The 17246-nt window shown below is 46.8% G+C and overlaps 2 protein-coding genes across 2 annotated transcripts; both read left to right on the forward strand.

The window, feature by feature from the left end:
• Positions 1 to 3690: 3690 nt before the first annotated feature.
• Positions 3691 to 5874, forward strand: MAA_03171 (uncharacterized protein; the record flags this gene model as incomplete). The annotated part of the gene is made up of 1 exon (XM_007821169.1): positions 3691 to 5874. The coding sequence occupies one exon, from the start codon at positions 3691 to 3693 to the stop codon at positions 5872 to 5874; it is 2184 nt and encodes a 727-aa protein (XP_007819360.1).
• An 8615-nt stretch (positions 5875 to 14489) lies between these two features.
• On the forward strand, positions 14490 to 15017 carry MAA_03172 (uncharacterized protein; the record flags this gene model as incomplete). Its single annotated transcript, XM_007821170.1, has 1 exon — positions 14490 to 15017. The coding sequence occupies one exon, from the start codon at positions 14490 to 14492 to the stop codon at positions 15015 to 15017; it is 528 nt and encodes a 175-aa protein (XP_007819361.1).
• Positions 15018 to 17246: the final 2229 nt, after the last annotated feature.

A 17246-nucleotide genomic window follows, 5' to 3' on the forward strand; every position in this document is an offset into this window, starting at 1 on the left:
GATGCAGAGGAGGAGGGATGAAGAAGAAAAGTGAGGGGGGAATATTTGTCAAGTATTTTATTTATTGAGCTGAGTTTGGTCGGAACTTGTCGGGGTTGACGGAGAGCTATGCCCAAAAGGACAGAATAGGCAACTGGTCCACCACATCTAGAAGCTTCATGCTGGCGGGCAGGTATTGGCTTGTCGTGGTCAGGTATATCGCTACCGTTTGCCTTGGACGAGAAGAGGGAAAAGTTTCGGGGGCAAGTCGTCGAATGCCTTTTGCTCGTTCAACGAGCGGGCGGATGAGAAGGCCCGACGCAGGACATATAAACGAGTCTGAATACCCAGCCATTCTCACCGTGAAATGAGGTCAAGATACATTTGATTGACGTCAGAAAAGTAAACGGGGCCGATTTCGGGGCAGGTTTGTCCGGGTTCCAACGGCTGGAAACTGCTGGTACCAAACACTTTAGACCAAGTCCCACCGCGTAGGTATACTGTACGGTCGACTATATGGTATGTCACACTTGGCTTGTTCCATATTGTAAGTACATAGTTCAATCTACCATGGTCAAGACCGTGCTACAAGCCTCGAGGCTACCTGTCCCCTAAATGCGCCCCAGACAACCCCCCACTGTTCCATTAAGTGGAAAGTGGCGTGATGTTTCGTGGCATTAGGACACAGACTAGGCCACATGGTCAATTGCACTGACACGAGACCTCTAATCGTTATGTGTTCTCCTCGGCACTCGTAACGGTTCAGTAACTAGGTGTAGTGGAAAACCGGCGCTCCGAACATGTCCAGGGTATGTACCGCAGTCTCCCCAGCTTTGTATCAAATAGCAGGAAGCCTCGTATGTCGTTGTGCGCCTTTCTAGCCTGGTAGGCCTCGCTGATCATAAAAGCGAAACGGCGGTGAATCAAGGTTAGAGTCGAGAGGCGATTTCAGGGTGGTTGGTGTACATACCAGGAGATGCACACTGGCGGTTGAACAACTTGATGCCATCTTTGGCGACTACGCGGCACCGGGCCTGGACTGAGAAGCAGACTTGGGACATTTTGGTCAATACCGCCAAATCCACAGAGTCCCGACTATTCAACGGACTGTCAGTGTAAGAACCTTTGGACATGTGGAACGGGAACGAAGCGCGGCTCTCTTGTCTGGCCTCATTCGCTGCCTCTCACGTAACAGACTAGTACAAGTGACTTGGTCTGCCATGATTCGACTGCATTTCTATACTGCAAACTTGTGGTTACGAACAGCTAAGCACGCTTGCGCTGTGTCAAAAGACTCAGCTAGTGGACAGCTGTTCAATGGTAGCTGGCCCTCTCTGCAACCGACAACCTAAACTTGGATACGGTCGTCATCATCGTATCTGGCACATAGAGAATGTGACTATCGCGATTCTACTCGGGTGATGTAAGACGTCCGGCGAGTTCATCATTGCATTAAGTTGGCAGCATTCTTCTTCACTTGAGCTCGTCCTTGGACTTGCTTCAACGTTAAGCCTGCTGTACATGAATGGTAAGCTGTCTCTTGGGCAAGAGAATATATATGAATGGCGCGTGGTGGTGGGACGAATGTGCTCACAGTTGGTGTTATCCAAGGCGTACTGTTTGATAGGCGTACATGTTGAGGGTAATGCCTGACTTTGCCGACGAAAAATAAGTTACGGGTTTATCGTCCATTTCTCATAGTTGTGCATATTTATCAGCAAGAGATAATATGAGGATCATTTCCGTAAAAGCCCTTCGGCTAGAGGCTTCGCTGATGACCAGATGTCATATTCGCTTCCTAGGCTATTTCCCTTGATATCGCCGGCTGGAATTTGGTGTTGGTCCTCTTCGAGTTCTAAACCCAAGAAATATAGATCAAGCCGATATTCCTCGACGGTTTTTAAACTCTTTCTGGTTCCCTCTGGGCTCCAAAATGTCGTATGATTGAGGTTAAAAGGAGTTGGGTCGCTAGTCCTGGTTGATGGGACTCCGTAGAAACGCCATTCATTTGGGTAAACCGAATGTGTCAAAGAAGACTCTGAGTTTCGGAAAATCCATGGTTGCCGGCGCGGTCAAAGACGACAAAGGTGACCCTGTTGCCGGTGCGGGAGCCAACTTCGAATGTTCGCTCCCAACTATCAACTCTTCCTTACTATGCGCTGGTTCCTTTGCCACCGTTCACCGAAATTTAGCATCCTATGCCACTTATTACGAAGCTAGCATTGCTCATGTGACTGGATATTCGGCCTAAACAGAAAGTCGTTTTAGCTTCGTATATCTGGTCCGCGGCGGCGTGGCAGGTCTTACCTTGGCCAACGCCCTTCAACATGCGGACATCGACTACCTCTTACTTGGGGTCAGAGGAGACATCACTCTGTAAATCAATGCATTAATAGGCTTGGGTCCTAACGGGAGTCGTATCCTGGACTCGCTCGCGTGTTATGACGAGATTATGGCACTGACGTAGCCAATTGCCTACATCGGAAGCAGCTGCGGCGACATTGGCGACTATATTCGGCCAAGGACGAACGCCCTCCAAACTTTTCAAGCACACCCAAGCTACTTACTGTACGTGTTTTCTTGACCTGAAATCTGTTCCCAGTGTTCTGGTCAAGCATATTATATAACAAGAGGAGGGTGTTGCCCAACAACACGGTCACCATGGCCGACCACCACCACAAGCACGGGATAAGGGTCTCATGCCAGGACCGGGTGTATTACAACAGTGATATTCTCATTAGGGAATATGGGAGCTATATAATTACGAGGCGGGAAATATGGCATGCCGCCGAAAGGGTCGCTGGGCAAGATCCCGGTTTTTCAGAAGCATAAAATGTCAAGTGTATATTTGACATCTCTCTCGGATCCCATATTGGAGCTGACCGAACGGTCCTTCGACGCCATCTAAAAGCAAGACATGTCCCCTGTCGGGCAAGGAGAATTAGGCTTCAATACGCCGTTGGTCGCCTGATGAGGCTAGCAACGCTCCCACAAAAAGCGCTCGGAAAGTGCATTAATCTACTTGCCTAAAGTCCGTAGTCCTTCGCAGAGCGAGTCAGGCAGATTTTCCTTCGTCATTGACTCACTGCCTTCTTCTGGGCGAAAGTCTCTCGGTGTTGCCCAAGAGGATTGAGCGCTTTGTCTTCGCTCTCCTGTATAAGAAAATTCTAATATTAGAGTTTTTGTTTAAGGCTGCGGCTTGTCAAGGCAGCTTTAGAAACCGCCAATGATGGCCAATGATGATGATTTAAGGCTTCCATTCACTACGTGGCGCTGCGTGCAGGCACGTCTTGGTGTGGCGGAGTAGTAGTTATCTCATAGGATATCATATATCAGTTCATGTCTTAGTTGGCAGCCTTGAAATACGGCGTCAAGCGGATTGGCTTTGGTAAACTGTCTCTGCCACGTCCACAAATATGCAGGTGACAAGGTATTGTAGGCCACTCAAATATGAGACAGAGTTATGCCACAGTAACGATGGCGGCTGGCTGTGCCAATGAATTGCCCTTGTACTGCAACTGAAAAGGGGCTTCACTGATGCTGCTACCAGACGGCAACAGGCTGCGGAATCTACACATTATAAACATGTCGTACAGAAACTCTAACGACAAGTCCACAAAGCGACTCCCATTCCTCATGATTTATCTTTGACGTTTGTGTGAGAACCCGCACAAGATCAATCCTCTCTTCTCTCAAGTCCTGGCTATCTAAATGGCGCCACGCAGGGTCGCGACAACGTCCTCGCACGACTATGTGTCTCTGGTGCCCCTACCTCCCCCCACGGAAGAAGACGACGACGGCGAGGACGTCGGACAGCGGCCGCCTAAGCCCAAAAGAAAGAAAACATGGCAACGCTTCGGTCTCATGAGCTTCATCATCCTGCTTCTTGGCTCAGCGATACTACTTTTAGTATTGCTTATACTATGGATTCTCTGGAAATCATCGATGAGAGCGGCTGATGGAGGCCCGGCAGAAACACCCTGGGTGTACATCTTCCGAGCAAACCGGGCAACCACTCTCGTTGCCTTATGTACAGCAGGCTTAAGGACAGTTATAGGCCTCCAGTCAAGTGTGGCTACTGGGATGCTTGCGGGAATAATCCTGGAGAAAATTGGCGCCCCATTGTTGAAGGCACCATTCTACTCCATCATCAGGGCTGTCAGTATCGCTCCAAGCAACTTGTTACCTGCGGTACGCTCCAGGCCCAAAGATACTCTATCATTCTTAGTATACACGCTTGTGGTCCTTGAGGTCCTCTTGACTGTGGCGTCCCAATTTCTCTCCGCCATCCTCACCACCGACTTTGCGGAGGGCACATTCGCTGATATAAACAACTCTACCGACGTCCGGATCTTTGTACATGAAAGAGGAAGACTAAATATAAACAACAAGTACTGGGAACTCCCACCCGCATCGAGTTGGACATTCGCTGAGTCCTCAGAATCGTTTACCAAAGGAGCGAGCTTTGATGATACTGGACACACTTATCGAGCTTTCCTTCCCTTTGAGGAGGAGGCTCATCGAACCAAGTTACGAAAATTCCGCGGCCCAGCTCATGTTATAGACCACCGTGTAGTCTGTGCGACACCTTCTTTGAGAAATCTTAGTCTCAATTGGATGAACAATGCTATTAGTTGGGACTTATCAGGTCAAATAGCTATGGAAACTACGCTATACCCAATGTTAAAAGAGATTAAACCCCAGGACTATGTTGATTTTGTCTGCGCTTTAGCGAAACCGACATATACAAATGTTACGACCGATACATATGTTACGACCGGGGAGTCGAGCTTGTGTGCTATAGATTCAACAAATTGGACGATATTACTAGAAGATCCTTTGGTCGTTCCTGTTTTCGAACAGGGGAGTGGGCCAAACGCCATTTCTCCAGACAAGGTAGGCCATCCCAAGGGATCAAGAATGTTTATGATTTTGGACATTGTTTCCGCGTTTCCAATATGGAGAATACGTGATCACCATGATTACAAGGTTGTCCGCAACGACGGACCCTGGGTGATAGCAGCGGGAGAGGAAGGGATGGAGACTATCCGGATCACAGCCTGCATGACTAACCTCGCACCGAAAACCTTTACCGTCGACATCCATAGCGCTTGGGATAATCCGGAACCCAGGTTGACTTGGGACTACCAAGCTAAAAGGTACAATACGGAGACAGCTCGGCATCAACTCGGTGCATCATTGATACCGGAGAGTTTCGAGAAACGGCGAGTGCTGACCCTAGCACCGAGGCCCCAATGGCAAGACTTCCCTAATAAGACGGGAATATGGGACTCGCCCTTCTATTTCGACAAAATTCTTCAATATACATTGTCAGTGAGTCATGTGCAGTACGAAAACGGAACTACGGACCCTGGTATCATCCTTTCTGAAGGGGACCGAATGATAGACAACAACGCATACATATCTCATATACACCCCTTCCAAGACACATTACATGATACGAAAAGCCCGGCTTTGGCACTCCAGGTACTGTTGGCAAGGATCACTCAGATGGTATACTATGAGGATTTTCTACGGTTGGATAATAAATCGGATGCATTGGTTTCGTTCTCCTCCACGGCGTTGATCCCGAGGAAGTGGACGGGACTGATCGCCGCCACGGCTCTTGTCGTGATTCATTTAACCCTATTAGTTATTGTCACAATCATTTACCTGAAGTGTACTAATGAGTCGCTATTGGGGAGCTCGTGGCAAGCTATTTCACAGGTCATCTCCGACGAGACCCTTCCCATATTAGAGCATGCGGACAGAATGAACGATGAGGATATTAGGCGCTGGGCCAAAGGTCAATCTCTCGACGCTGGAAACCATCAGGTTATCAGATGTCGAAGCACGGGGCGCGTTTGCTTGGGAAACAAAGGAGAGAAGACTTGATATTCGCGACGAGACGCACTGCGAGTAGGGCGTTCCGCTAAGAAGCTTTGTCACGGCTCCTATTTGCACTTTAACAGACGTCTGTGAGGAGAGACTGAATCCGCACATCTTGGAAAAGGCCGGGGAGGATGTGAAATAGTAATTATCCTGGGTTGAGAAGCAGCCTAAGCATGGCAGGCGCTCAGACTACGGATGATAATCACCTGGTGGCTAACTAGAGCAATCAATAGAGGCAACAAAGAGATTAAAAAGAGAAACGAGTTGCGCAAGTCCCGAAGATTGTACTAGCTGCACATTTCCCAAACTTTGTTGGGTCTGGTTATTTCTTCTGCCAAGAAGGAGGCTGAAGGCTCCGTACGTTGCTAAGGAGCGTGGTTGCAATCTGGATGGTCCCTGGAAGTCACCACCAATTAGAAGTCCACTTAAGCGGCTGGTAACCGCTGAAGAAGAAGTTGACGGTAACCAATCGGTCAAGTACTAGTAATCACTACATTCTTGTTGCCGGAATTCAGGCACTACTGGCAAATGCTCCGTTGACGGCTGTTGCAGGTAGCCGTATGTGCTGGTAGCTTGCCAAATGTCGTGACTGGTACCGAACGATACTTAGCCCTGGAAATTGCTGGTACATATGTAACCGCCATGGCGCACTTTGGCGTGACTGGTAGCCGCTATGGTACGAGTGCTGGAGGTTATATGTACCAGTCATCCAACCCAGGCTGTTACTGGCAACGTGGCACCATCTGGTGTTTGTGGAATTGTTGCTAGTAGCACTGCGACTACGTTGGTGGTAACCTTAGGTGCTACCTTATGCTCCAACTTCCAAAGTGATCGCCCGCGCCGCTTAACTAATGGCGAGGGAGACGATAACTCATATCACTCTCGCGGGTTCTGTCGCCAGGCAGCACTCCTCATAAGAACCAAGAAGGTCTTCACGCCTAAGGAGCTTTAGAATCTAGAGCACAAGAGTTTACCATTTACCATCTAGTCCTATTTACACGGAAAAGGCCCAACAGATCGTGAAGCCCAACAAAGGGGCCTCACCATACGGGACTTGTTGGTTACAACAGCCTGAACACGTGCCCGGGTGTTCCTTTCAAAATAATATAAACTCAAAATAAAATATATATTAACAAGGAGTATTATTTCGCTTTATAATTATATAAAATTATAAGTATAATATAAGTATAATATAAGCGTAAAATCTAAAATAATATTAGGCTATATTAGACTAAGAATAATAAAAGACTAGAAAAATAAGTTATCTTAGTATAATTAATACCGCGCTACGGCCCGCTGGTTAAGGCCATCTCGCGATAGCCTCAGCCACTGTTATCATAGAAGCAAACCTAGAAAAAAAGGCTTCCATGAACGCGGAGCCCAAGCGCAGCAGTAAGAAAGCTGCTAAACTGGCCACAAAAGGGGCCAGCAAGGCCAGCAAGGCCAGCAAGGCCAACAAGGCCAACAAGACCAACAAGGCCAACAAGGCCAACAAGGCCAAATAGATAATTCAATAATACTGCAAGTGCAAAAGAGTTGGACAAAAAGGTATTTTAGGCTTTACGTGGATCAACTTGCCCTTCACCTCCCATAAAATTACAATTCGTCCCTGTTTGTCCCTTCAACTTTCCACTAGTACCAAAAGTGACCTGCACAGCATCCTGAATCCCCATGCTCAAGGACTCCCCGGCATCTCCTGTGGTGGTCTTGCTGGTCTTTCAGTAGGCATCTCGTAAGTGGCCTTGCCTTGTTCAACCACTTGGTTAAAATCATAACCATAGGAAGAAGCCGGCTGGGGCGAGGCTGACATGGTACTCCCCTCACCGCTTGGTTGGTATTTGTATCCCGCTGAACCTGGTCTGGTTGCCACATCTACTGGCGCTGTAGCCGCGCTAGAATGACGCGTGTAGTCATTCTCTAGACTGTAACCCTGTAAAGACTGGTTTATAGTAGGCGGATAATACTGGGAAACAAACGGCTGTTGAGGGCTAGAAGTTGAAGCCTTTTTCTTGTGTCGACGAAAGAGGAAGCAGCCTAAAAGGCCGAGTAAAGCTAGACCGGCTAAGAAGAACAAAATCAGCTTTATATTGGCTTCAGGATGGAAAAGGACGGTTCAGGTTGTCTCTTACCTAGTCCTCCCACGACACCTCCTACAATGGCGCCCACGTTTGTCGTTGGAGGGGGCGGAGGAGGAGGAGGAGTTGTGGGTGGAGGGTAGGGAGTTGGGGTACTGGTAGAGCTGGTTGTAGTCGAAGTAAAGTCGTCAAAGATGGACACTTGTGTAGATGCCGTCCAGCAGAATGGCCAAGTATGCCCGGGATAATTAGTGCCGACGTACGACCCAAATGCGCAAGCAGGCGTTGCCGAGTCGGTGCTGCCGTCTCGGCGGATTAGCTCCATGGACTAATTCACGTGTAGAGACGTGATCACTATTGATTACTTGAGCTGAGCTTACTTACCAATATGTCGTTCCGTTCCTGGTTATTGTGGCCGATTCCAAGCCACGCGTGTAAGCTACACATGTATTGATGACGGTGCAATCGCTGCTGCAACAGCCAAATGCCTTATCAATCGCCCCCACCTGGCACCACTGGCCCTGTAAGCAGGTAATAGCTGAATCTAGAGAAGGATTTAGTTGGAGAAGAGGAATTGTAGACTAAATAGACTATTGCCTACTTGAAGCGCCGTTAACGTATCCACATGTTGAACGAACATCGCGTTTAAAGAGCTCAGGATGGGGTGCCGGGGCTGGCGTTATCAAAGGGCCAGCCCCGGGTGTCTTTCCTGCAGTTGGCTGTAAATAGGCAGGCACATTGGTAACACCAAGGCAGCTGGCTTTGGCGCCTATTATGCCTATACTTGCTATAAGCAGCGTAATAATAATAAAAGTCTGAGCATGTGGGCCTAGAAGCATTTTCGCGTCATTGTGCTCCATCACCTAGCAAGAGAGAAGGGCAGTGATATTTGGATATATCATTGATTTAGTCAATATCTACTAGCACCCAAATTTAACATTATATACTTTTTTTTCGTCTGCTCAACGTTGGCATAGCTCGCTTGAGTATGAATGTAGGGAGTATTAATAGAGCAAGCGGATTGGGCAAATTTTCATCCAAGGTTCAAGCCCTGTGAATAAAAGTACAAGCATACATAGAGTCAAGTGGTGCTGGACAAGTTCAGCTGGGCTGCCCGCCACACCTCAATGGATATATCGTGGCGTGGTGGTGTGTGGGAGTGCGTCCTTTGTGGAAGGTGTTTTATGGGCAGAGATTTTTTGCCAAAAGTCAATTTTTATCGTTTCGAGGGTTCAGCGCACACCTGCCATATTAGCCTGATTTGTCTTTACTGTAAATTCCCCATGTTTCTAAAAAAAAAAAAAGAGCCTGACGTCGCCTTCTGCGGGGCATCCGTTGTGCATTCTTCATGTACTGGATGTTACTTATGCTAGGCTGTTAAATAGGAAGCTTATAGGGGAGAGATCAAATTCTTGACAAGGTAGCGAATGTATACATGTAGTAAGAAAACAAGGCCAGTCGCGTCGGCCTTTAGTAGTAGCAGGTATAATTCTTCACAGCTACCAATATACTTGACACTTGTAATAATTGCGCGGGACAGCACTAACACGCACAAGGCAAGTAAGGCTAGCGACAAGATGCGAGTTATGCATATCAATTGTGGCCAAATATGCAAAGCGTACGGCCACAACGGAGCTATGCCGAAAAGGGTCTGTCGTGAAGCCCGAATAAAAGGTACATGCACATAGATACCATGGCAAAATTAGAGTCTGGTGGATCTTGTCAAAGGCGGTAGCCATTGTCGAAGCGAACGTTGAGGCTGGCCACAATTGGCGACTTTGGAAGAGCTTTGCCGAAGATGGTGTACAGTGGACGTTTCCAAAAGTTAAAAGGGCAACTGATTTGAGTCCTTTTGGATCGGAAAGGGGCACAGCAAGACGCGCCACCCTCGTCCACCTTTGGCCTGTTGCCGTCAGTGTACAGTATAGCCACCGAGATATTGCACTGGTTGCCGTTTCTTAATTCGGATCTGGTGACGCTTGGTCTTGGGGGGTCAGGCTGAATGCCTTCTTACCTCTTCAAGATTTACCTAGCATAAGGAATAAGTTTAGGCTGCGTGAAATAGGAGCCACATCGGTCTTGCGCCGCCCATTAAAGATTGTATACACTCATAGTCTGTTCTACAGTCGCGGTGCCCGCCTCTCCCCATAATTTGGCTTTAACTACATGCTACAAAGGTAGAATGCGGACAAGGTACTGCCACAATGGCAACAACAGCTAGAGTAGAGCCACACGACAAGCCTGTTTTGGCATGGCCCTTCTGTGAACATAAACTTCCTGCCGATAGAGGGGACCTTTCCAGCCGTGCTCGGAGCTGGGTCAGCCCATTGTTGGACTATTCTGGTAAAAGTATTCGCAGATCAGCCACTCGTTTGCGTACGCTGGGTGAATGCCAGCCACCATGGCAATTAAGTTGGGTCTGGTATCTGCGACCAAAACGGGAGCGCTTGCATCGGCACCTAAATACCGGTTTCTAGCTTAAGCGGCATCTTAATGATAGGCCAGGCAAAATCGGCTTATAGTAGTGGCAGTGATGAGATTTAACATTGAACCTGGCGTAAAGTGGCACCTGAACACTCCAATTATGTGCCTGTGTGTGGCATCCAGTTGCTTCTGGGGAATTTTCCCAGTCTCGGATTTGCAAGAAAACCAATAAATTAGCTTTCCAGACTGCTATCGGGGGCGCAATGGGCACATGCAATCCAAAATCTGGCGTCAGGATGTGACATGTGGCTTTCGCACTCGCCGCCTTTCAAGAAACCGCCCCGCCAATATATACACAGTATCTGCTGATGTGTCACAAATATAACTGGGTGACGGTCTACAATCCGGACGACCAGTCTCGGTACTTCACCACGAGGTGAAACTCTGGCAGCTATTCCTGGTTGCACTTAATTCGTGGCTACCCGTAGGACTACAGGTGCATTTAGAGGTCGGTAGTGTACACAATGGCTCTGTTGGTTCCCGTTGTCACAACTCACGAGTCAGGTTAGGCGACGTGGCCAGGTTAATCGGATTAATTTACGTACGAGAGAATCTAAGTAGACCCTGTATAAAGTCGTCCTCTATATATAATATATCCAGGAGCATCTATGTACCAAAAAGAAACAAACAGGGCCAGTAATAAAAGGGATTAATCTCTTTACTTTGCAACCTGACCCCTTTGGGTTCTTTAAGTTATCTACAATAAAGATATTAAACGGGCTTTACCAATTGTACTGTCCAAGTAGTTAAGTAATAAAGATAAATACATTTTAATTAAGCGATTGTATCCGCCGCATAAATATCATAGATAATAGGCGAGCTGCGCTCCCAGCGTGGCAATAGCCTCTACCTATTCTACCTTATCAAGATACCAGAGTGGATATCTGATAAAGAGTATCCTGCAACAAGCCTTTCAGCTTCGTTGAAATTATCATGCTAACTTTCTTTGTGTGCTATCCGACATGCAGTGTCTGCTAGGGTTACATCACATGGGATGGAGTCAGGCATTTTACGCTGTCTACCTCGCTGCTGATCCTAGCATAATTAAATTAACCCCAGCTTAGCTGACATTATGAAGTCAGAGGCTGTATAATAAAATCACAGGCTACAGGCCCTCTAGCTAGACTGTCAGGTAAAAAGCCTAATCCCATGCTTTAACGTGGCTTAAAGTTAAGCAGCCACAGTAGCCCAGCTTTACATTTTATCTCACTTTACGTACCAGACTCTCTCTGTCCATATGTGTAGACACATTCACCTCAGACCACTTGTAGCCACAGAGAGCACACGGCAAGATATATATCTAAGCGTCGTACTTTTCTAGTAACTAAACAATCCATTCAAACTATACTACCTATCTTGCCTCTAAGAAAGTAGAAAGTAGGAATAAAATGCTTCTCAATTTCCTACAGTATTTTATAACATTTATAACTGTGCTTATACCACAAACTGGCAGTCGTGCTAGGGCTGGGTATGTTAATATTTACTCCATAAATACTACCAGACTACTAATCTGCTTACTTGCCCTGATAAGACTAGCGGCACCGCCCTCCCCGACACCTGCGCCTGATTTTCATCCTGGGCTCTTTGGACGCCGAGATGTTCAATCAACGTGTGGATATATCAGCGGCCTTAAGGGTAGGTAATAGTGTGGTTCTAATAAGTCGCATGTCCAAAAGATAAGCTCTGTTCGCTAACCACGCTGCCTCAGCTGAGCCTTTCGCCTGTCGTGCTGGCTATTCGTGCCATTTCAACACCGTCTCCTCTCTATTTGGCTGTTGTCGTTCAGACTGCGTCCTGGTCAGCGAATGCATACCTTACTCATCTTCTTCAGAAATCGCGACAGTAACGGCTGGTGACCTGGGGATTATATACTGGTGAGTCAGCTCAAGTACGCGCCATGCAAGATAACATAACAGTTAATGGGTTGCAACAAAAAGCAATGACTCCAAAAGACCGGATTGCGCATTTTATCGGTATGCTGGCGGTAGATATTCAGGGTACATCCGCCCGTTTTGCTTTACGAAGGAGACAACAGTATCCATCTTCGCTACATTTAGTACCGTCGCAAGTGACTCTGGCAGTGGCACTGGTGCGTCTGCGAGTAGGACCCTTGGGACGTCTGAGACAACCAGTCCGGAACCTACGAGCTTACCTTCAATCACTCGCACACTTGCAGCCCCGACTACAACTACTTCACAACAGTCAAATGGAGGTAAACTGGCGAGTTCCACCCTTGGGGTTGTGATGGCGGCGGTCACTGTATCGTGCTTCGTATTATTGTTACTGTAGCGTTGCCCCCGCCAAGAGAAAACGGACACAAAGCTGTTGATGAGCCGATTTGTGATTGTCCTCTGCCGCCGCCAAAGTTACTAGTCTGGCGGTTATCTTTTTCAAACTACGTTTTCTGACACCAAATTGGATCCGTCGTTCAAATCAGGTTACTCAAAGTAATATTTAGTAATATCACTCCATGTTAAATTCAAGCCATAAGACTGTCTACAGGTGGCGAGGAGGGAGAAACAAGTTTTCTCGACGGCGGTAGAATGATCTGCTTCCAAAATTAGTCTTGTCCTGAAGTGGCAAATTCGGGACAAGACTATTCTATGTTTTTAGAGAGGTGGTGACTGCTTGCTTTGGGCCAGCACGGTGTGTCTGGGAACCAACCATTTTGGAGCTCGCAAGCAGAGATTTGCAGAGCAGGCTTTAATGGTTCTGCAGGAATACATTTACGTAACTTGGAGGAGACATCACGTAGTAACCCTGATGAGCTTTAATGTGAAAGGAGCTTATAGCTAATAGAGTTTACAGGGAAAGACAAACTCCTATAATAACTCAAAATAAGAGTTATCCCATATAAAAAAGCTGGGAGATGCCTGTAAGTCCAAGTCTATTATCCCTCACATACTTGCAGGAAGTGTCTAGTCGCTTCTTTTGACGATGCGAAGATTAGCGTAAAAACTATATTATATTACACGAATTCCATTATACTGCAAACTACACTACAAAAACTACAGTAATATAGTTTTTTCGTCAATACTCTGTTCGTGACGAGATCCGGGTATATACATCCCCCGATCGGGACGGGCAAGGCCCGGGTTGTCGGTGTGGAACCCGGCCCCATGTCCATTTTAATTTGTCCTCATGTCCGACTCTCGCCAACGCGGAAGCGGCACGCCAAGATAGGGCCATACGAGCCGGTACCATACTTGAAATACGAGGGGCGCGCAAGGCAACTTGTTAGCGCGCTTGGCGGGCGTACTCGGAATTGCTACGTGGTCCAAACTCCATGGTTGCATTCCATAATGCTCATTTCCGCTCAGCCTTCTTTTTGACCTTGCCTTGTACTACTTTTCTCCTTCGCTTAAGACACTGACGCCGCCAAGAGAACAAAGTGGCTTCTATCATGCTATCTATCTGTTAGTCTTACGTTTTCAAAAAAAATATTTTGTTCTGCCAAGCTTCTGCGAGTTAAAGTAGAGTTGAGGCAGTACGTGGTCCCCCAAGAGGATATTCATCGCGGAATTATGCTTCAAGGACCTACGTATCTATTCTGCAATACCCTGAGCTGTTACGGTGTTTCCTTCGGTATGTCCCGATTCTCTGGCTTCGGTACGACCAGGCAAACAGTGTTTATATAATTGGGCCCGACCTGATGCAGTTCTGGCACCAATATTAGCATAGGTTGAAGAATATAATTATTAAGAATACCTGAGATATTTTAGTAGCAGGTAATTACACTGCCTAGAGATGGAATGGACTAATCTCGGCAAAGGATCGAGTCATATTTCGGAGCTCAAACCACGTCATGGTAGGTACTTGAATTCGGCCGGCGTGATATTGAGGCCATGACTATTGTGACTGCCAAGGCCCCCATGCTTGCTGGTAGTCAGAGTACTCGAAGGCAATGAGTTGCAAGAAGAAGCACTACATAGTATACTACTATGTTATCATCCATAAGTATCGAGTTTTCCTCGCCTCTTCAGTCTCCTCTCTAGTCCACCAACACTCAATACCACGCCTTAATTATACACCTAGTTTTGATTCCACAAATATTCAACCATGAAGTCAGCTATTATTCTAGCAAGCACCCTCGCTCTGGTCACTGCCTTGCCCCAGGCCAAGCCCATCTGCCCGGAACCTAAGGACCTCCTCCCCTGGGTTGAAAAATCCCTCACGACCGAAGAGTGCATTGAACTCGAATCGAACAAGCCGCCTTTCAAAGAGCTGGAACAAAAGTGCGGAACAATATGGAGCTGCAATGTACTGAGCAACTCGAATGAAAAGTGGCTAATTGACGAGTCTGGCTTTGCGAATGAGGAGGCTTGCCTCGCCCGCCACGTGCGAGACCCCATGCAAAAGATTCCCTGGTATCCCAAGTCCCGTACAGACGACGAGTGTCTTGCGTTTAAAATGTGCAAGCCAGCGATAGAAGAGCTAGAAGAACAATGTGGAACAGACTGGACTTGTAGTCTACTTGAGGGTCGAGACGAAAACAGCAGGCTTGAAAACTTCTGGCTAGCTGAGAAGACTGGCCTTTGGTCTAAGGAGGATTGCCTCCGCCACCACATGCCAGACCCCTCGCTTTAGAACAATTCATCATGAGGATCAAAAATGTAGCATTGCAAAAGTCCGTGGGCAATCCTGGAAGGAAGGAGTTGTGCCGTTTGTGCTGCAAAAATTGTCATCCCGCTGGTTAGCTGGCCACGGACCTACACTTTTATATCTACACATGCAAAGACCTCTTCAAATTGTAATCAAATTCAATTGAATAAGTTTCTCTTATAAAATCTTTGATAACGAGATGTAATCCAGCCGCGTTGGTGGAGGGCGGCACGGAATTGTAAAATGTAGAAACTGTGTATATTAACACATAAACATCGTTGTGTAGAAGAAATCGTTTGTTTAGAACTGTCGTTGTAGCTATTTTCAATATAGAATTATTCGGATGGAGCCAGGTATTGGACTTCCGGACCAGATTCTGATAACTCATTTCCCCCCTGACTAGTTTCTAGCTCGTAAGATTAAAGGTCTTGCGTGTTGACAAAAATGATTAAGTGGAAGTTATACTTGTCGTTATTATTAGATTCCATGCCTGATAGAAATCAATGTTCCTCCAGCTGCATATATTAAATTAAAAGACCAAGAAGACCTTGTTAAGTCAACCCACGCTGCCCTAGGACTCAACACAACCTATATGGATACTGATGGCAGCAGCAACACTATCACCTCGCCCTCTTCTGAAAACTAGAGACACCTATTGATTCTTTTCCACGTCGGCATATGAAAAACTCAGGCGCCAATTCGAGTATTCGTTGGTGCGATGGTGTCTGCAGCGGCATTTTATGCTCTCTTGGGCGGTCAGCATCGGCTTCCTTGGTTTGATTTACTAGCGCATTGCCCGATTGCGGGCATTGTTGTTTTTACTACATATGTAGGACGCTAGGACCCCATGTGCGGTCCCTTTGGTCCTCCTCGTTAGACAATCGCATTTTTTTAGTCAAGAATTCATGGGCCCACGTTTTAAGATACCGATTCCCACAGTCACTTACGTGGGCAGACCACCCATTCAATAAAAGGCATTGCAGAATCTAGCTTTTCGTGGACTGAATAAGACCTTGGGATTCAAAGCTTCTGAAAACTATGTAGTCATTGCCGAAAGATCGTTTAGAGTCGAGAAAGGGATTATTATCCAGGAGGAGAAACCTGTGAGCAATGTAGCATTGCTTATTAACGCGATCAAATAAAGGTCTCAAAATTTGCCCGTGAGCATCGTCCTTTTAACAAGGAGACCATACCCTCGAGGCCTTGTGATTCCTCCTCTCTGCAATTTAATCAACTTGTGAGCAGACGTCTAGCTGAATCAACCCCTGCCTCTTACAACATTTAAGACAAGTAGTAATTTACGAGACCTTTGGAAATTCCCAGGCGTTATACTACGCGGTATTCAAGAATTGAGATATTACCAAGTGCGCGGACATTGAGGGTCAATAGCCTTAGTATTGCCAAGGTAAAAGAATGTAGCCTAACAATAACTAGTAAAAGGAGTCCAAGTAAACTAGCAGACTAGGACCAAGAATAGAACGTGAGCTAGCCTGCTACAGACTATTTCCATTTCGTCATCAACACCAAAGTCCTTCATACTAGTTAGACCTAGATCTAATAGTAGAAATTTCAAGTGTTTCAAGACTAGCGGTTTTCAAAGCGGAAAGACCCAATTCTTCCAAGGTCAATTGCATGTTCGCCATTCGTGGGACCCGGAATTGACCTGTACGGAGGGCCACTTGGCCAGGTTGAACTAGAATAATCAGCATCGAATACTCTCTACTGAACTCGATCAGAAGTACTACTCACACCCAGACATGCAGTGTCACAGGGGCAGATCTAATTGTGATGGCCTTGATGTAACTATAAACTACTTAGTAATAATATTTAGTTTGGAGAAAATATGCGGTGCTTACGGAGAACCATTGAGGGAGTGGTCTACCCCGATAGAGCGTGTCTCTGTGCGGTCCCTGCCCCCTTTGACGTTCCATTTAATCTGTCATTATTGTTGGTAAGCACGGAGTAGTCAAAGTAATATATCTGACTTACCCAGGCATCTCCAGCTTTAGGCTCGCCACTCTGAAACTCGGCTTCATCAATTTCCTGGACAGGTACGGTGTTATCAGCCTCGTTTGACATGTTGGCGGGTGTACTAGGAAGCAGGACTTGACTAGAAATGTAGAATTTAGAGGCAGCTTATTTATTTGAGCACAAGACTTTGGTTTGGGAACTATTATCAGGTAGCTGGCAGCCAGGTATTTATATCCAATTCCC

The sequence above is a fragment of the Metarhizium robertsii genome (genome assembly GCF_000187425.2).
Source record: "Metarhizium robertsii ARSEF 23 chromosome Unknown MAA_Scf_4, whole genome shotgun sequence".
Lineage (NCBI taxonomy): Eukaryota > Fungi > Ascomycota > Sordariomycetes > Hypocreales > Clavicipitaceae > Metarhizium > Metarhizium robertsii.